At 39.8% G+C, this 24921-nt stretch overlaps 1 protein-coding gene across 1 annotated transcript in view; it reads right to left on the reverse strand.

Moving 5' to 3' along the window:
* Positions 1-23751, reverse strand: part of SLC27A6 (solute carrier family 27 member 6) — a gene marked incomplete at both ends in the record, with an annotated part of 60807 nt that extends 37056 nt beyond the window's left edge. Inside the window, 2 exons of the mRNA XM_080698307.1 lie at positions 13159-13362; positions 23271-23751. Coding sequence (XP_080554433.1) covers positions 13159-13362; positions 23271-23751 — 685 coding nt within the window. The remainder of the gene's footprint in view (positions 1-13158; positions 13363-23270) is intronic.
* Between the last annotated feature and the right edge of the window lie 1170 nt (positions 23752-24921).

Genomic DNA, 24921 nt, shown 5'->3' on the forward strand with positions numbered 1-24921 from the left:
AAGGCGGTCTGTGGTGTGGTCAAACTTTGTCCTTTCAGTGGCTCCTCAAGGCTCAGTTGAGACTCCCTGCCTCGTGGTGATCCCAGGCAGGACCCTATCTGAAACAGAGGACAAAGACTCACCGGAGCCCCTTTGGCCAGGGTCCATCCTTTTGATTGCTCCTCTGCAGCACTCACCATCGATCTCATATTGGTAAATTTCCTCTACCCTCCTGGGCTCCTAAACTCCTGAGATCTGTCTGGTGGGACCTGAGCATTGGCAACCCATTCAAAGATCTCCACAGGGAGGAATGCACCCTACTAGACCTTCAAGGTCACAATGTTCTTTGTGAAGCCCCCATTGTTTGTTCCTTTTTGGAAACTCAGCCTCAGTGGAAGTGCTCTCCCTTTCCCTCCCCTTCGATAGTGGGTCTCTCCCACCCTCTCATACTCCCCCTAGGGGAAAAATCCCGGCACTGGGTAACCCATCATCCCTAGTCTCTTGAGACCTCCCCATCTCTCAAATTCCAGTAAGGACCAGGATCTTGAGAACCAGGTACCTAGCAGTTGTTAGCTTGAGAAGTATGCTTCTCCTGCTTTTGAGCTGCTAAAACCTCTGCCCAGATGGGGAACTCTTCTTCTATTCTGGCCAACTCAGTACTAAACTAAGGTGTTTTTTTAATCATTTAAATGCCCTTAATCCTCTGGATGTTAAACCCAAATGGCCTTATAAAGCTCTGTACTCTAAAGTGGCCTACACATCCCTTAAAAAGGAAAGGAAAGAAAAGGAAAGAAAAGAAAAGAAAAGAAAAGAAAGGAAAAGAAAAGAAAAGAAAAGAAAAAATGGCCCCCTAAGGGGTCCCTGGATTCCTTCCCGCTGAGGAATCTTTTTAACTTCTGTGAGGGATTGAAACAATGGACAGAGATTCCCTGTATCTCCTACCACAGCTCTGCAATCAGCGGTGGCTCCTCCCTCTCCTTCCCTTCCAACCTAGACTAGGAAAAGGCAGGAGACTTTCTATCTCCATGAGTTTTTCCTACTCTGTTCCCAACCATCTCTTTGTAAAACTTGCTACCCCCCTCATGTCCTCCTCCTCAGTGCGCCCATTCGCCTGGCCCAGGGTCCAGGCTCCAAGCCCACCAGTTTCCCTGCCCACACCTGGTGCTGAGCCTCAGCCTTGCCTCTGCCCCACCTTTAAAGCTAAAGGAGTTTTAAAATGCCCTGGTAGCCTGGGTTCTGTTCCCAGGTAGGAATTCAACATACCTAAAAAGGTAAATTGCAGAACTAGTTTTCTGATGCAAGCCTTTATACAAGTTTATTATGGCCATTTTCACTCTTTCAGAGTTCATGGATGTTTCCAAATGCAATGTTCATTGCTTTTAAAGGTTTTGCTTTGGCACTGGAAATATACATTGCTGTGATGATCCTTCCTACCACACTGATCTGCCTTGGGTAAAGTTTTGCAAAGCCTGTATATCTATGGACTATAATGTTTTAGATATTTGTGTTCCAAATATGTACAGACCTAATTCTGCTATGTGTTTTTTTTTCCAAAAGAGCTATGTAACTGTTCTGTCAACTGCCAGGCAGCTTAAAAGACCTGGTGGAACTGACCTTCTGGGTCTTCAAGCTGAGACTTATGACACAATCTGGAAATAAAGGACTAAGGTAAAACCACACATATTTTGGTCCTAGTCCTCTAAGGTTATATGCAACCCAGGGAATAAGTGATGGGACTTCTAAGGGCTTTGTAAATTCTGGAAAGTCTCCCAATCCCCTAAGAAGGGAGATTGAAGAGACCCCAGGGATAGAGCCACCAGTCTATGCTCTGCAAAGGGAAGGTCATCAGGGAGAAAAAAGTCCTCTAAGCTTCAAGTGAAGCAAAATGGTCAGCAGTACCATGATGTGATCTGTCCTGACAGAGGGCATGACAGGTAGAGGTAAAGCCTCACCAAGTCCCTAAGAGTAACCCTGAGGAGCCTTGACTGACCTTAACAGCAAAATTCTTAAAAACATATGTTTTCCCAGGTTGGCCTTGAATACCCAGAAAAACAGTATAACCAGAGGCAAATCTGCTATTTCAAGGGTAACAAATAGGATCTGTATTAAAGCCATTTATAAGTTTCACAGGTCCAGGACCATCAGACTTCTACCAAAAGTGAACATTCCTATTTGTGTAAACTCTTAGAGGATTTAAGTCCTGTTCAAAAGCTTACAGAACATGCTGGATCTTTTTCAAGATTTGTGCCACAATAACTTCGAGGTGTTACAATTAACCTTGTTCCACCTGCTCCCCTCAATACCCTCATCCAAATTTTTTCTTCTCACCTTGATGTTTTGTCTCTTGCCCATATTTCTCCCCTGCCCCCAGGACTCAAGAAAGGTTTCTCTTGATCCAAAGTGGACAGGTCCTCTCCAAGTGGTATTGTGCACCCCCCCACCACTAAGCTGCATGAACCCTCTGGGACCCTAATGTCCTGGATTCACGTCTCCAGACTTAAGCCTGCTGAGAGTGACAACGCAGACCCTCCTAAATATCTCTCACCCTGCTCCTCTTACTTTACTTGTACACTCTCAACAATCCCCTTAAAGTTCACTTCTCCCATGATCGTGCCTCTCCTCCTGTCCCAGAAAAAGCATGATTCTACCTTTTCTTGGCCTCTATTTCCTGCTCTTCCTACGTCAACTATGTTGCTCAGTACCCAGGTGTACTGTACCTCCTTGCTAGTAAATTTTTGAAGTCTGGCAAGTAGATAACCAGGGAGGGCAAATCTGTCTTCTTGATCAGAAATCATGCCCATTTGATAACTGCCCAAATATTCTCCTCACATTTAAAGCAGTTTCTACATGTGCTCATCAATGCCACAATCTAAGAGAACAAGTGGGATTAAATACCTCTGCCTCCAGGAGGACCAAGCAGGTAACACTTGCAGAGACCCTGGAGGATGGGAGGGATGCCCACATTGGAAATGCAGGTACCACTGGTCCTACCCATATATGGGAACAACTAAGACCTGGGGCATTACACCAACCCAGTTACAGTTAAAAAAAAAAAAAGTAGCGAAAATAATTCAACTTTTAGAATTAACAACTATACTACATGGCAGACCCACATTGTAACCGTGGGATTTGTTAATAATGATTACTTCCATGGCTGAGTAAATCTTACCTTTTCCTTCTCATGGGACACAATTCTCTCCCTCCCTCTATCCTTATTGGCTAACTTTACAAACGTCAGTATTGCAGCCTGTTTCCTATGTGCGCTGCTCCATAGGTCCTTGCCAATTCCCATCCCAGTGATGCCCTTTAACATTATGTCTACCCCAACCTGTTCAGGGAGACCCTTACTCAGTTCCTCCCTCTCCAATTTCTTCTTTTCTCAATCTAACTTCTTGCTGGGCCAGGAACAGTTCCTTATACCTGCCTGTTACCTGATGGATCCTGTTAAATGGAAACTCAATTACCCTTCTTCCAGGCATGCTTTTCCTATGCTCCTCTCAAGTCTTCCCTTGCCTTGGGCCCACCACAATGGGACCCTGTCATTCAGTTACCTTGATTCCAAGCCTGACCCTCTATTTTGAGGCCGAGGTCACTGATCTGCTCACCACCGACCTACTTACCTCTCTCACAGTTGATAACTCTTTCCCTGGACCTAACCACGATTTATCCAGGACATGTGGTGGACAGGCAGCCACCTTAGCTGTCCTTGTAGGTGTTGGTTTAGTTACAGCAGTTATAGCCATGGGACTGGCTGCAGGGGAATTGGCACATTCTCTTATCCGGACACTCCAACAACAACTTTCTTCTTTAGCTGAGGTCATATTTCAGAATAGTACTTGCCTTTTCATAGGAGAGAGACGTTTCTATTATGTTAATCAATCAGGTCAGGTAGAATATAACCTACAGCACCTTAAGGAAATAGTACAAGACCTGAAGGATAAAAGGACCTCATGGTACCAAGAGTCTCCTGGGGAATATGGAAGGGAATGGCCCCATGGTTATTACCACTCTTGGGCCCCTTTTTTACCTTAGGCCTAATCTTGATGGTAGCCCCTGCATCTTCCAGTGCCTCCAAGACTGAATCACCCAAAATTTCTAATCAAATGTTTAACCAGCTTCTCAGGATTATCAGCTGCTCCTGACAGCAACACCAGAAGACTGCCTGTCTGGAGAAGCAGTTACTCCTATATAAAGTCTTGAGATCCATGAGCAGACACCGACTCACTACCTCATCGACCTACCCACTGCTGGCCCTGCCCACTTTCACCTCTTCACTTGAGTGAGGAACAGCATTCATGGGACCTGTATCAGCCTCTTTTGATAGGTGCTCAAACCCCTGGATTTTGGGGCTTTCCATTCCCCTGAATCTCATCCTCTTCATTGGACTGAGTTCTACTAGTCCACAGGACTGGACAAGAACAGAGCACCTCCTACTGTCATTCTGTTACATCCTCATTTGTTCCCTTTTCCTTGGTATTTCTGTTAGATGTGATAATAATCTTCCTTTCACCTCCCTGATAGATACTGACAGGTGCTACCTTTGACACACTAGGACTTATTATTCCTATACAGGCTCCAGCAGGACAGCTGGCTGATTTCCACTATTGGCTTTGTTGCTGATTGGACCGCTGTCCTTGAAGATACATGACTACAAGAAACCTTTGACATATTTACCCCTTTCAAAATTTTTGCCCTTGAAGCCTGGGTCCTTGGACTCTTAGCTGGACTCCTAGTGACTTTGAGATTGGACTTTCTTCCCATTAACTCCTCCCTAAATCCCCCACGTCATCCTGTTCAGCTCGAAGCGGCTGGACTGATATGCAATGTCCTACCTCCACAACAAAAACAAAAAGGAAGAAATGTTAGATAAATTAAGTTCTTACTTCAGAAATGCCCCATGAGCTAAGTTTCCTAAGAGGCCCTGATCTGACCAGATAAGCTACCATCCTCCTCCAACTGGACCTGGTCAGTTACCAGGGAGCCTTGACTTCTTCAGGTACCCCCTGGACAATCAGTGAAAGGGACATTCCCATTGACCCAGAGCCAATTACCTGGCTGCACGACCTCCCCTGTGGGACCCCAGCCAATTAGTTCAAAAGGCATTTCCCCTAGCCTATTAGGCCCCAAGATGTAACGCCAAGCCCGTATATAATGCTGACCCCAGCCTGTACTCGCTCTCTCCCCTTTGTTCTTTCTCTCTCCTTAAGAGAATCTTAAAAGCAACAAAAACAAAAGGCCAAGTGATATTCATAGGCAAATGAATTAGAATCACTCCAGACTTCCCAAACCAAGTCATGAAAGCCAGAAGGGCCAGGAGTAACATATTCCAAACTCTGAAAGAAAATAACTTCGAATCAAAAATTTCCTACCCAGCAAAACTATTTTCCAAATTAGATGGGGAAATAAGAAGCTTCCATGACAAACAGAAGATGAATGAATTTATGTCTTCAAAACCAGTACTAGAAAAAATACTCAAAGAGATTAATTGCAAAGAAGAAATAAGTAATACATGCCAGAACCAGAGAAACAAGAATTTCCATCCAACAAACAACTAAGCAAAGAAGAACAAACAGTATTTCAAATGGAAATAAAATCTTAACATGATAGGAATTAAAAATCATCTCTCAATAATCACACTGAATGTAAATGGCCTTAATTCCCCAATAAAAAGACATAAGTGGCAATATGGATTTAAAAACAGAACCCATCTATCTGCTTCTTGCAAGAAATACACCTTACAAGTAAAGATAGTAACAAACTTTAGGTAAAGGTCTGGAGCAAGGTAATCCATGCCAATGGAACTCGAAGACAAGCAGGAATAGCAACTATAATATCAGACAAGTTAAACTTCAAGCCCAAGCTTATTAGAAGAGACAAAGAAGGTCATTTTTTACTGGTAAAAGGAACAATCCAACAAGAGGAAATAACAATAATCAACATCTATCTGCTTCTTGCAAAAAATACACCTTACAAGTAAAGATAGTAACAAACTTTAGGTAAAGGTCTGGAGCAAGGTAATCCATGCCAATGGAACTCGAAGACAAGCAGGAGTAGCAACTATGATATCAGACAAGTTAAACTTCAAGCCCAAGCTTATTAGAAGAGACAAAGAAGGTCATTTTTTACTGGTAAAAGGAACAATCCAACAAGAGGAAATAACAATAATCAACATTCATGCCCCAAACATAGATGCAACTACTATCATCAAACAAACTCTCTGTGACATTAAATCACACATAAATCTCAATACAATAATACTGGGAGATTTCAACAACCCTCTCACACCATTAGACTGATCTTCTAGAAAACAGTCAGTAAAGATGCCTCAAAACTAAAGAACACCATTAATCAAATGGACCTGTTGGACACATATAGATTATTTCACCCAACTACGGCAGAGTTCACATTTTTCTCAGCTGCTCATGGAACATTCTCCAAAATTGATCACATACTGGGCCACAGAGTCACCACTAGCAAATTAAAAAAATTTTACATACTTCCTTGTGTCTTTTCAGACTATAATGGAATGAAATTAGAAATTAACAATAAAAAGACCCAGAGAAACCACATGGACATGTGGAAGCTGAATACCACACTTCTGAATGAAGAATGGGCCATAAAAGATATAAGAGGTGAAATCAAGAAATTTCTAGAAACAAACAAGATTAAAGATACAACATATCAAAACCTCTGGGACAATTTGAAGGCAGTAATAAGAGGAAAATTTATAGCACTGAGTGCTCACATAAGAAAAAGAGAAAATCATCAAATAAATAACCTAATGACACACCTCAAAGCCCTTGAAAAACAGGAACAATCTAACCCCAAAGCCAGTAGAAGACAGGAAAGTATTCAAATCAGAGCAGAAATTAATGAAGTAAAAAACAAACAAACAAACAAACAGAAAATCAACAAAACCAAAAGCTGGTTTCTTGAAAAAATTAACAATATGGATAAATCACTAGCCAATCTACCTAACAAACAAGAAAGAATCAACCCAAATTATGAAGATAAGAGATAAAAAAGGAGATATTACTACTGACAGTGTAGAAATCCAGAGGATTATCAGAAACTACTTTGAAAAACTATACTCCAACAAAATGGAAAATCTGAAGGAAATTGACAACTTTCTAGATAAATACAACCTTCCTAAACTGAGTCAAGAAGAACATTTAAACCAACCAATAACAATCAAAGAGATTGAAACAGTGGTAAAGTGCCGAGACTTTGCCGAGACCTACTTCCTCTCGGCATCTCCGTGGAAACCCACGCAGCTAATAGGCAGATTCTCAACGCGAGAAATAAGCCCCGAGAGAAGGTGTGGTCTCTGGCCAAAGTACTTCCCATTTTTAGATATTCTTTCATAACTATTATTCTTTTGGTAATAATTCTTTTAACTCTCCACACGAATTGCTCCGATGCTGTAAGATCAGGACTGTGAGAGAAATTGAGTCCGTGGAAAATAAACTTTCTGGTAAACGTCCTCGGCTTTGTTCAAATGGTAATAAAAACTAGTTAGAATTTAGATGCAGTGGCAGCATTCCAGTCTGTAATTACAAATGCAGAACTCCTCCCTATCTTTGACCTTCATTCTAACCATTACAATAGAGCCAAGGGCTAGAAGGAATCTTGGCATTTGCACCTAGTGATAGCGCTGCCTGGAGACAGGGCGACACCACCTGGTTAAAATAGCTATGTCAAAACAAAGGACAGATAAAATAGATGTGTAAATGTGAAAGAAAGAAAAATATGATGAGAATAAGAAAGCATGAAGAGAAGTATGAAGAGGAGCTTATCCTAAGATTGTCCCAAATGGGAAAAAAAGGAATTAGAAAGATAAAAAGCAGGTTACAGAAGGAGTGTGGTGAGGAAATGGATTATTAAAAGAGGAATAGGCTTCTAATAAGCCTATCGTTTGAGGAAAAGTGCTCAGCTGCTAGAGAAGTACATCTGAAAACTAAATCTAAAAACTTCATGTTATTTCTTGGTGTTTACCTGCTAAACTGTGTTATGAGCTTGCTTAAGCTTTCAGACAGCAGATGGTATTGCAGACAGAATCCAGCAGACATTCATCAAAATCCTCTAAATCATCATAAAGGTACACGGATTTCCCTACGTCAACTACATATATGAAAGCTGGAATCTTGGACTTCGTCCCCCATTCAGCTCAAAGGAGGTTGCTAGATAGAGAAGGACATTGGACTAAGCCCTTGGAATAAAAGTTCCGAAAGGGTTAAAGAAAACTCTTAAAAACTGGATTCTTCAAGTGATTTTGGGTGTGACTTTTGTTCTTCTGGAATTAGCCCACTAAAAGCCTCTGCAGCTGCAAGGCCAAAGGGGCTGACTCGGAGCACAAGACCCACCTGGGGGTCATGGGACTGGTTTCAATCACAAGGACCTGTGATGTCACAGGCCTCACTTTTGTCTTGTTCAGGGTTGGTGATTTGCATGTGTATCTCACTATTGTATTTTGGGTGTTTTGCACTTTTCTACTAAGGAATCACTGGGAAATGGGAAAATATAAAAAATCTTGTGGCTAAATAAAGTGTTCAATTGCACAAGAAGCATTGATTCATGTCAGATTCTTTCCAGAAGCACCGTGAGTAAATAGGAACTTAAAGAAATTTATTTCCTAGAAGGGAAAGGATCACTGCAGATAAGCGGCTGCAGTACGGGCACCCTATTCTCCCCCATCTTTTCTGAGATTTGATTCGATCGCGAGTGGAATCGAGCCCCATTTGGACTGAGCCAAGTCTGCGGCAGTAAAGAGCCTACCATCAAAGAAAAGCCCAGGACCAGATGGCTTCCCAAGTGAATGCTATAAAACCTTTATAGAAGAGCTAATTCCAATACTCCTCAATCTATTTTGTGAAATTGAAAAAAATGGAACTCTCCCAAATATATTTTATGAAGCTAACATCACATTAATACCAAAAACAAATAAAGACAATTCAGGAACTACAGACTTATATCTTTGATGAATTTGGATGCAAAACTGCTAAACAAAATACTAGCAACACACATTCAAAAATACATAAAGAAAATCATACATCATGACCAGGTTGGGTTCATCTCAGGTTGGTTCAGCATACTAAAATCGATCTATGTAATTCATCATTTAAACAGAACCAAAGACAAAAATGGCATGATCATTTCAATAGATGCTGAAAAGAATTTGATAAAATCCAACATCCATTTATGATAAAATCACTGCAGGCAATCAGAATAGAAGGAACATATATCAACATCATAAAGACAATCTACAATAAGCCCATAGCCAACATCATATTAAATGGGGAAAAACTTCAAGAATTCCCCCTAAAAATAGGAACAAGACAAGAATGTCCATTATCACCACTTCTCTTCAATATAGCACTTGAGACTCTAGCAAGAGCAATAAGGCAAGAAAAGCAAATCAAAGGAGTATAAATAGGGAAAGAAGAATTCAAACTTTCACTATTTGCACATGACATGATACTTTATTTAGAAAACCTTTATTTATTAAATTCAACCAAAACACGTATAGAACTGATCAACCAATTCAGCAAAGTGTCTGGATACAAAATCAATCTTAAAAAAATCAGAAGTTTTTCTGTATACAAACCATAAATCCACTGAAAAAGAAATTCAGAAATCACTTCCACTCAGGATCTCCCACAAAAAAATAAAATACTTAGGAATAAACTTAACCAGGAAGTAAAAGATCTCTACAAAGAAAATTATAAAACATTGAAAAAAGAAATCGAAGAAGATCTTGGAAGATGGAAAGGATCTGCCATGTTCATGGATAGGCAGAATAAATATCATTAAAATGGACATCCTTCCAAAAGAAGATTCAATGCAATGTCCATTAAATTACCAAGATCATTCCTAATAGATTAAATGCAATGCCCATTAAATTACCAAGATCAATCCTCACAGACATAGGAACATCAGTATTTAAATTCATTTGGAACAACAAAAGGCCCAAAATAGCCAAAGTAGTTCTCAGCAACAAAAAACATGCAGGAGGTATCACAATACCTGACTTTAAACTATACTACAAAGCCATTGTAATAAAAACAGCATGTAATAAAAACACAAAAACAGATACATAGACCAAAGGAGCAGAATAGAAGACCCAGAAACAAGTCCACACACTTTCAGCCAATTGATTTTTGACAAAGGGGCCAAAAATATACACTGGAAAAAAGATAGCCTGTTCAACAACTGGTGTTGGCAAAACTGGTTAACCAAAGGCAGGAAATTAGAAATTAATCCCACTTTTTCACCCTACACAAGAGTCCATTCAAGATGGAGGAAAGACTTGGAAATCAGACTAGACACTTTGAGGCTCCATGAAGAGGGCATAGGTCCAACACTGCAACACCTAGGCACATAAAAACTTTCTCAACAAGACCCCAAAGCCACAACAAACTAAAAGTCGAATCAATATATGGGATTGCATGCAACTGAAGAGCTTCTGTACAGCAAAGGAAACTGTCAAGAACCTCAATGGAGAGCCAACTGAATGAGAGAAGATTTTTGCCACCTACTCTTCCAATAGAGGACTAATATCTAGAATATACAGAGAACTCAAGAAACTCAACACTAAAAAAACAAATAATACAATCAAAAAATGGGCAAGTGAAGTAAATAGACACTTCACAAAAGAACAAATTCAAATGGCCAATAAATGCATGAAAAAATGTTCAACATCATTGGCAATCAGAGAGATGCAAATAAAAACTACCCTGAGATTTCACCTTACCTCAACTAGAATGGCAATCATTCAAAACACAAACAACAAATGCTGGAGAAGTAGGAACTCTAAAACATTGTTGTTGGGATTGCAAATTAGTGCAACCACTCTGGAAAACAGTATGGAGAATCCTCAGAAGAATGGGAAAAAATTTACCATTCAATCCAGCAATACCACTTCTGGGTATCTACCCAAAAGAAAGAAAACCAAACTACCAAGCTAATGGATATGTATTCATCATAGCCAAACTATGGAACCAACCAAGATGTTCATCAAAAGATGAATGGAGCCGGGCGTGGTGGTGCACGCTTGTAATCCCTGCACTTGGGAAGCTGAGACAGGAGGATCACACAGATTCGAAGCCAGCCTCAGCTACTTAGTGAGGCTCTCAGCAACTTAGTGAGACCCTGTTTCCAGATAAAGTATAAAATAGGTCTGGGAGTATAGCCCAGAGGTAGAAAGCCTCTGGGTTCCACCTCCAGTACCACCAAAAAAAAAAAAAAAAAAGATGAATGGATTACAAAACTGTGGGATATGTACACAATGGAGGTTTACTCAGCCATTAAAAAAAAACACAATTGCAACATTTACAGGGAAATTAATGGAAGTTGAGGACATTATGCCAAGCGAGATTAGAGATTAGTCAGTCACAAAAAGTAAGGAATCAGATGCTTTCCCTAATATGTGAAAGCTAAGGTGAAAGGGATCATAGGAGAAACTCCAGGTGAAAAAAGAGATCCTATAGAGGAGCAAATAAGGCAACCTAACTGTGGGGATGGGCAGGGGAGGAAACTCTTTAAAGCACAGGATGTACATATTCATATCCTAGTCAACCACTAAACCAAGCATGGGAGGGAGGGATGGGGAGGGAGTGGGGTGGGGCTACGGTGGGGGATGACTGGGTGATGTGTGCATTTATGACTACACAAGTTTTCTTTTACCTCATTATGATGTATAAATACAATGCACCAATAAAATTTTTTTAAAAAGAGTCCAGACTAGTGTATATCTACCCTAAGTCTGGACAAGGACCCACGTTTATTGGAACAGTTTCTGGGAGCCTAACAGAGATCCCTAGGAACAGTTTTTCCAAACCGTAACAGTTACAAAACTGTAACACACAACTTTAATATAAATTGATATAAAACACAAAACTAGTAATGCTTTTTGCTTCCAGCCTGTTGTGAGCAGGGTAACACACCCTCGTTTTAGTCTTGAAGAACAAAGCTGTTGTGATGTGTCCCAGGCTTCTCTTTGGGATAGAAAAATAGCAACTGTTTTGAAGGTTGGAATCACTTTTGATTTTTCATAGGAAAAGAACTATAAAGACAAACTGGCTCGGTACTTCCTGTTGAAAGCTTTCAAAGAATATCACTTCCCAAATTTTATTTTCTCTTTCAAAGTCCAAAGTCAGACTGAGTTTATGCAGACAACATGAAACATACAAGCATTTTTCACCTCATTTATCAAAGCTTTTCTAATCATAGTCAAAGTACAGACTCTACTCTCCAGTCTAAAAGAGGTCATAGTTAGACACCAAATATTTTTTCAAAGTACAGAAAACCTAACTTATAGTAGTTGTGCTTACAATACAACCTATGCATAAGAAATTAGCAACAGAATATTTTAATGTCTATCTCAAATTCTAGTCATCTTCAAACTAATTACAAAAACTATATAGCTTACTATTATATCATTCAATATTTCCTGAAAGTCAATAATGATAAACATTTATTTTGAATCCTCGAGCATTTTCATTGTCCTTGTTTGTGGTTGCTATGCTATCATTGTTGCTTACTACCCAACTATAAAATAAATTTACTTATTTTTTTCTTTTTTGTTCTTCTTCCAAATGTGTGATGCCTTCAGGTCATTCTTTTGGACAGATGATCTCGTTGCTAGGAAAATTAGGAGAACTGTACTTGTGCTTTAATTACAATTGTAGCTGGATTATGCTTAGAGTTTACCATTTTATACAGGAAGAGAGAAACCTGTTTTCTATCAGATTAATAGATTGTTAAATGCACATGGGTATTTAGGAATTATTTAAACCAATCTCTTCATTTTAGATAGAAATTGAGGATCATTTGAGATAGCAAAAGTCTTGCCAAAAAATCTTTCCAAATATCAGCCACTGAGTGCAGAGGCTGGAGGGCAGCTTTCAGACACTCCAGCATTTTTGTTCTACCAATCTAAGAAAATCTTTTCAAATGAGACAAAGATTGATTTCCATGATGATTTGCCAAATGGAGGAAATTAACTTTTTTAAGTTAAAGCAATACTCTTTTTCATTCACTGACAGTGGATGAAAAGTCTGAAAGTTCTGGGTGTAAGAGCCTTAGGTCTTTTTGACTGGATGCTTTCTCAGATATCTAGTCACTGCTTGTGGTAGAAAATATGTTGCATTTTTTTAAACCTTGAAAAGAATGAGAACATACCTGTTGTTCCAGAGGTAAAAATGTAAAGACAAGTAGACCTGAGGCTTGAGACGACGCGGTGGCTATGTGGCACAGGTTTGTCTGATGATGTGCTCAGTTTATGTTTGAGTGAAATTACACCTTGTGGAACAGAATCTTTCATGCTCCAAACACTAACATTTTGGGGGAGGTTGGGAAGAATTTCTTCTACAGTTTCAAGCAAATCTGCCAAAAAAAGAGAAAGGATTAGAAATATATCAACAAAACTGAAATCTCAAGCCATTCACCATGATTGAGTTTAATTATGTGGATTGGAATGGAGAGATAACTTGCAAATGAATGCTGACTTCCTTCTCCTGTTGGATGAGTAATACCAGAGCCATTTTATGGTTCTTTTACAACAGGGCTAGCTGAAAGGAAAATTTGGTAGCTGCCTGATTAAACAATGGAAGTAAGCCAATTCAGATTGAGTTTTGGTGATTCCATTATCAACATTATGGGTATTTTTTATAACTTTTCAATAAGATTATTTAATACTCTGACTCTAAATTCAGGATATTGCACAATTGTATTGTACTGATAGGAGTTTATTATAATAAAAGCCCACCTCTGTCATGTACTAGAATGAAATACATTTGGGAAAGTCCTTTGGTGTAGAGACCATTTTGGAGCCTGAATATAATTGATGAGACCTAGAGGTACTTTCTTCTCTGTATAGATAAAATTAAATATAAAAGCCTTGAAAAGCAGAGGATAAAAAAAGAACACTTTCCCAAAAAGACAATACCAACCTCTATATAGGGGAGCTTGTGACCATAGCAGGTGAGTGGGCTGGTGAGGAGTCAGTCCCCATCAGCATCCAGGGGATGGAAAGCCTTGGGCCACACTGGCATCAAGCAGAAAAGAGAAAATAGAAAAGCCTGGAGGAATGAAGTTCTTTGGGATCTGATAAGACCAAGGGTCTGAGTTGATTTTCAGAATTTGAAAGGGATACTTTCCTCACAGCCTAGGCTCAGATAACAAAAGAGCAGTCATCGAGATGGGTCTATGTTGAATAATTCTGTGAGACTGAACCAGGTGGCCTTAACTTGGCCATTATCATGGGAGAAAATATTGCCTATTCAGGAGGAAGGCACTGATGAAGAAGAGAGACAGAAGGCAGGAGTGGGGCCCTGATGGGGAGATATTACATATTAAGGTACCGGCACCCAAGGGTATACAACAGAAACAAAATTCCATTATTCCTAAAGAAAGTCTTTAGGAATAAAGATTCTGAGTAAAGGCATCTTTTTTTTTCCAAGAGTAGAGAGAGAATATACATTCATATTCTTTACATTCCTCTTAAATTTAGCACTGCCTTACTTTTACATGGATCTCTGACAGTAGAGTTCAACTATATCTTCAATACAGCTGTTCTAATTTCATTTCAATATTCTTATGATATGCCATATTTTTCTAAAGCATAAGGGAATTATGGCTACTGTATTGTTATCTTAAAATCTCTATTAGCATTCTTGACGATGCTAAAGATAATCATCCACTAGCCTCTTGGAGTTAATGGAATGAAAGACAAGTATTTCCAGCAACTACCAGAAGCTAAGAAAAGGCAAGGAAAGACCTTTCTTTGATCCTTCTGAGAAGCATGGCCCTGACAACACTTATATTTTGGACTTCTAGCCCCCAGAACTGTGGAGTACATTTCCCTAATTTTAAGCCATCCAGTTTGTGGTACTTTATTGTAACTGCTCTAGGAAATTAATTACCAAGTCACAAGCTGGCAGACAGAACTGGTCATCTAACCCATCTAATTAACTCTAAAACTGTATTTGACCTCACAAAAGAAATCAATGATTAAAAATAACACTATTAAATGTACAGGAGACCCTGATCAGAATGTTTGAAACCACAGATATAGACCTTTACAATTAAGGCATTATATTTTTTCTAATTTTTAAAAGAAATGTTAAAAATAATTTTGCTTTGAATCTGAATTTGGAGTATTGCATTACATACACATTTTCCTAGAAGCATAAATCAGCATCTGGTTATCTCAGAAAGCCATCTATCAGTGAGTATTTAGTTCTGTTATAATGTAATACTGTAATACATTTGGGAACAATTTATGATTCACTTTCTGAAAATCTGTAACTCTGATCATAAAGAAGCAGAAGGAAAAATATGCCAAATATGACTAGACAATTATCAAATAAAACCTGTAATAAATTAGAAGAAAACACAGAAATGCCAAAAGATTGATGTTACAGGGTTTGAGGAGTTGGGGACTTAAATGGTCTATTAATTTTTATTTCTACAATAAATTCAAATAAAATAATAACCCAAAGAAAATTCTTAGTTATGCTTATACAGCATGCTGCTCTATACAGATTGCTTTGGCAAGAATCAAACATGCATAAATAGCCAGGCATGGTGGTGCATACATATAATCCTGGTATTTGGCTGGCTGAGACAGGAGGATTGCAGGTTCATGACCAGCCTCAGCAACTTTGTGGGGCCTTCCACAATTTAGGGAGACCTTGTTTCAAAATAGAAAATAAAACAAGGCTGGGGGTGTAACTAAGAGGTACAATGCCTGTGGGTTTAATCGCCAATCTCTCTCTCTCTCTCTCTCTCTCTCTCTCTCTCTCTCCCCCTCTCTCTCTCCCTCCCTCCCCCCCCCATACACACACACACACACACACACACACACACACACACACACACACGCAAAGAGGCCTGAAAGAAAATGCAAATAAACTAATGAGGAAACAGGACGCAGGAGACCTGGCCCTTTTAAGATATTAATTCTAGATTTTGCCTTAAAACTCTTTCTAGCACTTTGCACTTGTAAGTAAGCCTCTAAACTAACTCATTTAATTTAATTTCAAATCTGTTATCTGGAATTATAAATGAACAGCACATTTTATATGTTCTTAATAATATGTATGTCCAAATTTAGAAAGGAAATTCAAAGAAATTTACAATATGATTAACTGTGGCCCCTCAATATTTGGACTGAAAAAAGAGTAATAATGTTTACAAGAAAAAGGGGAAGTGAACAGGAATTAAAGGAAATAGGGCTTCATTTCCTTAAAAGTTAAATTGATTTAACTGAGAAAAACAACTCTCAAATAGATTTTTTTTTCTAATGATATTTCCTCAATAGTGGTTGAAAAGGTGGGTGAAAAGAATGAAAATCAAAATAAACCACCATGTAGAGGATAAAGAGTCACAAGTTACTTCAGGTGTGTGTGTGTGTGTGTGTGTGTGTGTGTGTGTGTGTGTGTGTGTGTGTGTGTTACTGGGGATGTTAGCCAGGGGCAATTTTTCTTAACAAAATGAAGAAGGTTTTTGTCATTCTGACAGGGAAGTCCTGACACAAGATAGAATGTTTTAAACTATTTCAAGGAAACTTGACTGTTCCATGAAGACTTCCTCCTGGGTCTACTGCACTGCTGTTGAGAAGTTGGAACTGTAAGCTCTGCAGGAGTCTGATGTGCCTCCTTCCTCCTGCTGCAGACGCACACAACCAAAGGTGCTGGGCAGATTTCTGGCTAAAGAACTGAGTTCTGTACCAGCAGGTTCACTGCTGATGCAGGTCTTCATAGGCAATGACTCTCAGGAAATGAAAAGGCTGGATTTCCTACGACTTTAATAATCCACATTGCATGAGAAGGCTCAATAAAGCAACATATTCTTTCAAAAATATGTATTATTTCTATAATATGCAAAGCAACTGCATTAGATTGGGTTGTAAATACAAAAGCATGTAAATTATAATCCCTTCCTATAATACTTTAGCACTTTTTGAGCAAGTTGATTTATTTTCTATATTTTTATTTTATCTTCCAGTCACGCTTCTGACTAGAAGATAAATTTCATATATTCCTGACAGTGTGAATTGTGCTAGCTATTCATGGTACTCATTATATGATCTTATTTTACAGAAGACATATTAATATTGTCAAAGGTATAGGAAGGGAATCAATTGATTTGATTGTATTTCTCAACACATTGGTAAAAATTTCAATTTTAAGTTTTTGTGCATGGCTGGGTGTGTAGCTCAGCACTAGACTGTGCTTGGCATGGGTGAGGACCTGGGCTCAATGTCTAGGAGCAAAACCAAACAAATAGAAAACCCTCAACCTTTATACATCAACAAACCTAATATATATATATATGTATGTATATGTATACATACATATATATGTATGCATATGTTTATAATTAGCTATAATTATATGTAAATATAGTTATGACTAACTTGAAATATTTATGTTGCAAAACAACATTCACAAAGAATATAAAATGAAATTACAGATCTCACCACGTGCTTATAACTATCATCCTCCTGTGTAGAGCTGCTGAACAGGCTGGCCATAAAATGCACAGATAGGCTGTGATTTCTAAGAAAACTGATGCTTAAATAAGCAATGTCCTAAAGCATTGCATACTGAGATGTAGCTATTAATACTTCATATCAGGCCAAGAAGGTCATTTTAACATGAATAATGTGCCAGCTTTTTCTACAGATATTATTTTTTAATAATGATGATAACCTTAGGAAGTATATGGTATATCTAAATAGGAACTAAACATAGGAATTTGGAGGCAATTCAAGATTAGAAAAGTTGACTGACTTGCCTAAGTTGATAAATATTAGAGCTTGTGTTTTCATGCAGGTATACCAGATTCCAAAATCTATCTCTATAATTTAAGACCTATACTAGATTGCCACTCATTATTATAATTTTCAAAATCAGTTGTCTCAGTATAACTTTTCAAATAACTCTTCCTTTTCCTACTAACAGGTGATAAATCTGAGTCATTACATCCCACTCAATTCTCTATTTTTTGTAATTATGTTATACTTTTTACTTAATAAAGTATTGTTTTCTTTTGAATCAGAGGTAATCCTTGCTATAGCTGAGTCTAAGATGAAAACATAAAAAACTGCCACTCTACAAAATATAAGTAAATTTTTAATTCCCTGAAAACTGACATAGATATCATATAAGAATCATGGCACACAGATCATAAAAGTTTAAACGAGCCAATTATTTTATCAATATCAACACATATTATTTTTATCAAATACAAAGGCTCTTTCTTTCTCCTCTATTAGTCCTCTTCATCTTTAAAAAACAGTTGCCTTTATGGCTGTCATTTAGAGAATTACAATGGCTCAATTGTTAACCAGATCTGTACTGTCTATCTGCAACAGCTCATGAAAACTCAGAGTACCCAGCCACGTGCATTATTGTGTGTGCAGAGAATGCACCAGATTTTAGTTCTTGTGAAGACAAACTTGAAATTCTTTAAAATATTTGAGACATAAAATACAATCAAATCTAAAGTAAAAGAGTTCAGGCTAATATAATATCTTTAAAGTTATCTGTTATAGTTATAATAACTTAATGTGAGGGGCACTGAAATATACACATGGAAGTAAATCTGCGGTCTTGTGGTTGCCTATTGTACGTAAAGTACTTTTTACTTTTTGTAAATTCCTATTCTCGTGTTTAGCACCACAGACAGCAAATGATACAACAAATAAATCCCAAACATATTTATTGCTACTCTCCAAACTAATTATCAAATTGAGAGGAGTGTGGATAATTTATTAGCAAAAGTATACAAGTAAATTGAAAGTTACCAACTGCTCATAGGTACGTTATAGTTTGAACATCTCCCTTGTGCTAAGTCCTGGGAATCTAGTAATGAACAAAACAAACTTCCTCAGATCAAAGAGCTTCCTATCTGGTTCTTAAACTACTCTTTGAGGCTAAACCAGTATCTGTTTGCCAGCTGGCTAAATTATTATGCAGTTGGGTCACTGTAAACAGCTGTAGCACTTGAGGCAGGAGGGTTCCATGGAAAAGGTACTGAAAGAAGGTGGAAGGATAATAAGAGGTGAGACAGAAAGGGAAGGTGTGGGGTAAGAAGAAGGAACAGAAAGGAGGATAGAGACTAGCACAGTTTGGCTTTTCTGATTAGTATAAGAACATCTGGACTCAAGTCCCCATGTTACCCTGCTCAGAGCCATGAGCTTGGACAAATTGTTTGCCCACTTTAAAGTGCTTCCACCATTTTTATTATTATTATTATTATTATTATTATTATTATTTTGCGGTAGTGGGGATGGAACCCAAGGGCATTCTACCTCCAAGCTACACCTCCAGCCCTATTTTTTATTCTTTATTTTGAAACAGGGTCTCACTGAGTTGCAAAGGGCCTCACTAAGTAGCTGAGGCTGTCCACAAACCATGATCCTCCTGTCAGCCTCCCAAATGCTGGGATTACAAGTGTGAGCCACATGCCCAGGTCATTCTTAGAGAAGGCTGAAATTTAACTCTCATGGCCAGACAAAAGATCATAGAAAATAATAGGTAAAATCACTTTATCTTGGATAAATTTCTTTAACATGTAAGAAACTATGATTATTACTACTACAATTATCATTGCTAAACATGTCAAAGGATATAGAGATACATATATATAATTTAAAAATAGTACACAAGCATCCTAACATTTTGTTATTTATTCAAGTAAAGAGAAAAGCACAGGTCCATAGATGCAATCTTGCCTGTGGACACCATTAGCAATATCAGAGACTTAAAAATTGGGGTGAAAAGGCTAGATTTAATCGTGTGTGTGTGTGTGTGTGTGTGTGTGTGTGTGTGTGTGTGTGTGTTACTGAGGATGGAACCCCAGGGCATTCTACCTCCAAGCTACACCCCCAGCCCTGTATTTTTAGTCTTTTAAATTTTGAAACAGGGTCTCACTGAGTTGCAAGGGGCCTTGCTCAGTAGCTGAGGCTGTCAGTGAACCGCCATCCTCTGGTCTCAGCCTCCTGAATGTTGGGATTATGAGTGCTCACTACCACGCCTGGCTAGATTTAATCTTTAAAAATTAGTTTTAAATAACCACTAAAATTTTCCAGGAGATTTTGAGATGTCACTTGATATCCAATACACAGCTATAAGACCTCCTTGCAATTACTACTGAGTCTGTAGACTACGTAGAAAGGGAGAGATTGATAAGCATTATGATTTTGCAAATGCGACTTCATTGACTCCTCAGAATTATACTGTGAAGTGGATAATATCACCATTTTACAACTAGTAAAGTAAGATTCAAAGGTGACATCATCAGCTAAAGATATCATCAGTCCAGTCTGACTTACCTCTTAACCACTTGACTAGTCTTTCCACTTCAATACAGTCTCCCTGGGGATATAATAATTTACTAGTTCTTCTCCCTCGGGAGAACTCTGAGATTTAAAGTCCTTGCAAAAGAGATACTCCAGATAAAGGAGGAAAAGCCCCAGTGGAGTGATGGAGGGGGGGTCTAGGGGAGATTGGTGGTAGGGTAGGAGAATTGATAAGGGAAACACTTCCACCAGTGCTATATGCATATACAAAATGATCAGTGCCAATCTTAATATCATATACAAGGTGGGAGTGGGCGTGAGTGGTGGGGGGAGAAGCTCACCAAGTGCTGAGTATGTCCCGGTCACTCTGAATTTTATTTTAATGTGAGATTACAGTGTATGAATAAAAGTATATTTTAAAAACTATGTGCATATGTTATTCATGGATGCAACTCAAGAGGCCAAGAGTACAGTACATTTGAGTAAGAGCGTTAAATGCAGAGAAGTAAGAATAATCTAAGGTATATTTTACCAACCAAAAAAAATTAAAAATAAACTGGGTGTGTTGGCACATGCCTGTAATCCCAGTACTTGGGAGGCTGAAATAGGAGGATCACAGGTTTGCAATCAGTGTTAGCAATTAAGTGAGGCCCTCAGCAACTTAGCGAGACCCTGTTTCTAAATAAGACATTTTAAAAAATAGAGCTGGGATTGCCGGGCGTGGTGGCGCACGCTTGTAATCCCCGCGCTTGGGAGGCAGAGACAGGAGGATCGCGCAGGTTTGAAGCCAGCCGCGCGCGCTGGCTTAGGAGACCCTGTTTCAAAGTAAAAATGTAAAAATAGGTATGGGAGTGTAGCCCTGAGGTAGAAGGGCTTCCAGGAACCCCAGTACCACCAAAAAAAAAAAAAAAAATAGAGCTGGGATTATATTTTGGAGGGAGAATGGTATTGGGTTAAATCCCAAGCACCACCAAAAATATTTAAAAATAAAAAGACCTATTCATTAATCAAAAAGGAATTGTTTTATCTTTGAAAACTGCATGTAGTCAATTGATATCTTGAAAGCATGCCAGCAAGAATAGCCCACGTGGTGGGCGCTTGGTTCCTTAGAGTTTCACTCACCCTGCTACATTCACACTTGCATTCATTAATTAACATTGTCTTAAGACTTTATGCACATTCCATGTGGCACATTCTTTGCACTTATTGCTATATCTCACTGAAACCTAAACATACTAATTAGACTCTTTCCAAGGTGAGAGGTTAATCTTGGAAGATAAAAGTGAAAAAAAATGAACAAACAGGACCCATAGGACAGTTCCTGACTTCTGCAGGCCTGTAGCTCTAAGCAAGATCAAATCAGCACTTGAGAGTGAGCACTTTCCACACTCCCAGGTCACAAATGGAGCTAAAAGGACAAGGGTGACAGCCTTCCAGAAAAAGTGATTTCCTTTTCTGGATATTTTTAAATTAATTTTTGTCAAATTTTTTAATTTTTATACATTTATTAGCCCATTACAGTTTCACCTGATAATGTAGTTTATTGTGATGGTGATATACATGCACACAACACTTGCTGCGTTTTCCCCAGCTCTCTCCCCACTTCCTCCCTCTCCCCCCACAAGGCATAAAAATCTCACATATGTACATAATATTAGTGGAAGTGTTTTCTTCAATAATTCTCCCTCTGCTCTCAACTCTCCCCTCACCAAGACCACCTCCCTCACACCACTAGTTTTCCCTCCATATGCAAATATTATATGATAAAAGTTTCCTGGATTGTTCTATACTTTAGAGATCACTGGTTCATAAATAAAGACTATTTTTATACTGCTCTGTCAATCTAAAAAAACTCTATGTGAGGTATCAGTATATATCTATTAAACTAAAATACTTAAATATTTTCACTAAGGCTCTTAGAGAAGGGTCTGTAGTGTAGACCTTCCTCTTCCTACATCTTCCTATCCACATGCAAGAGGAATAAGCATAAATCATTTAGATTGTGCCAAATAAGTATCATTTTTATACCTCAATTCCATCTTGTTAAGCAACCCATTTTTCTAGATTCTTGGTTAATTAATCATTTAAACAAAGACTTTTCTTCACAATCATGCAGCTGAAGTCATCAACTCCAAATGGGGAGAAGAGGAAGGGTAGAACTTACTGAAGAAAGAAGAATGAGGCGTAGCTAGTAAGCAGATAAAAGAAGATACTGCCAAGAGTCTGCCCACTGTTGGCAGGTGGGAGCCCAGTCGTGCCCCAGCAAATCCTAGCTTGCATACCGTGGAAAATAAGAACAGACATGAAGATAAGAATTCATGTGTTTCAGAGTAAACAAATCAATGTATGAATGCAGTCACCCAAGATAAAGTTACCATTAGAAGCCGCTAGGTATTCCACAAGGAAAAGTGAGGATACCTTTCCTATTTATCAAACCTTTCATCAAATCTGAAGGGACTTAGAATTGACCAAGTTGTATTTCTCTGTTCTTGTGCTGACTCGTTGTACCAATGGCAGTAAAACAGCCCTCCAATGCAAATGGTAGAAACAGAGATTTCCCAAAAGTTTTCTTAAACAGTCTTGATATTTAAGCCACCTGCCACAGAATTGTAAAATTATGCCGGGCGTGGTGGCACATGCTTGTAATCCCCTGCCCCCCACCCCCCATCCCCCGCTTGGGAGGCGGAGACAGGAGGATGGCGCAGGTTCTAAGCCAGAAGGTGTTTTGGCTTAAGAGACCCTGTTTCCAAATAAAAATATAAAATAGGTCTGGGAGCGTAGTCCGGATGTAGAAGGGCTTCCAGAAACCCCAGTACCAAAAAAAAAAAAAAAAAAAAAAATTTGTGAAATTATTTTGTACCTTAACTTGCACACTTTACCACACACCCCATAGTATTAGTTATGAACTATTCTGAAGGAATAGGAGTGCAGAAAAATAGGTCTGTTCACCCTCTGCCTAAGTAAACTATACTCCATACTGTACCTGCACCCACCACCAGAGCCTGTGGCTCACAGGTGCCAATGCAATGCAGGAGGGCCTTGGAATGAATGTTGGAGTTGAGGAATGCCACCACGCAACCCAACTTAGCCAAGCCAAACCACACATGGATGAAGTCAGGTTCGTTGCTCATCAGCAAAGCCACGGTGTCTCCCCTTTTAAGCGAAGAATGGTTCAGGAAAACATGGGCCACTTGGTTACTCCTCTTATCCACGTCCTGATAGGTATAGATGTCTCCTTCGTAGATGATAAACGGTTTCTGGGGTTGTCTCTTGGCATGGATGAGGAATCTATCCAGTATAGTGACCAGCTTCCCTGTCCGATCATATATTGCTACCCGAATTCCAAAGCGGACCACCTTCAGCAGGAACCAGAAATCATCCCAGAAGTAAGGGAACAGACGCCTCTGCAGGAAGAGCAGGAAGAGCATCCCTGCCCCTAGTCCTGCCAGCCATGATGGCAGCATGGGGCGACAGGGCCAGTGCAGCTGGAACCCAACCCCACCAGCCTGCTTATCCTTTAAGTTGCAGGTCTCTCAGGGAGACCCCTGGTCCTGGTCCTGGTCCTGGTCTTGACTGCTCAGGGCTGGCACTTGCTACTCCTGTTGCCTTTTCTGGAGGGATCCTGTGAAACAAAGTCAGAGATTTACACCCAGAAGTTTACCCCCAAAGAATGATGGGGACACCAGGTGGCTGTAGAGTGGAGAGCCCCTATTCCTCTAAGAAATTAATGCAGGCACCTTCAAGGGCTGGGACTCTGTCAGCCAGCCCAGTAATAGGCCTCCCCACCCTGGGTGGTCTGCACCCTGCTGCGTCTCCCTATATCTTCCAGTCCTCCCCCAGGGCAGGCTGGGCGGCGGGGGTTGGGGGTGGAGGTGGTTCTCTAACCCTCTGCCACACTAAACAAACCCCATTAATCTCCGGAGAAGTCACTCCAGGATGGAGTTTCTCCTTTGCAGAATTCGAACCCTGTCTCCACCAGCCAGCAACTGGCAACCGGACGGGCAGCGCACCAGGGGCTAAGCCCCCAAGATCGCGGGGCAGCTGGGCTCCATAGCGCCACCCCGTCTGGCGCGCTCCGGAGTTCCACCCCCCCGCCCCCCACGCATAGGGTCTCAGTCAACTGTACCAGGTAACCAACGAGTGTGCTGCAAGGAGCTGTTCCCCACCCTGGCCGCAGCTCCGGGTCCCAGAGTTTCTGGTATTGGTGGACCTCTGCTCCCCAACAGCGGTGGGGGTGTTGCCCGCCTAGCTCTAGGCTCCCAGCCAAACCCAGCCTCCGCTCTCGCTGAAACTTCCTCCAGGCTCCTACTCCCTGGGCTTTCTCCTCCTGCTCTGCTCCGCCCAGGAGCACATCCTCCCCCGGGTAGACCGCAGAGCCGGCTAGCTCCACTCCAGGGACCACAGGACAGGCCCCTGGAGGGAGATCCAGGGGGTCGGGAAGGGATAGCACGGGGTGTCAGGGGGACTAGGTGCTGGGTTTGGGTACCAGATGCAGAGATACTGATAAAGAAGAGTCCTGCACCGGAGTTCCTTCATAGAATCGACAATTAAGGGAAACTAAAAAACTAGAGGCTGAAAATAAACTATAAAAACAGTAACAAAATCAAAGAGAGGCACAGAATCTCCTTATATTT

Source organism: Muscardinus avellanarius (genome assembly GCF_963383645.1).
Source record: "Muscardinus avellanarius genome assembly, chromosome: 7".
NCBI classification, from domain to species: domain Eukaryota; kingdom Metazoa; phylum Chordata; class Mammalia; order Rodentia; family Gliridae; genus Muscardinus; species Muscardinus avellanarius.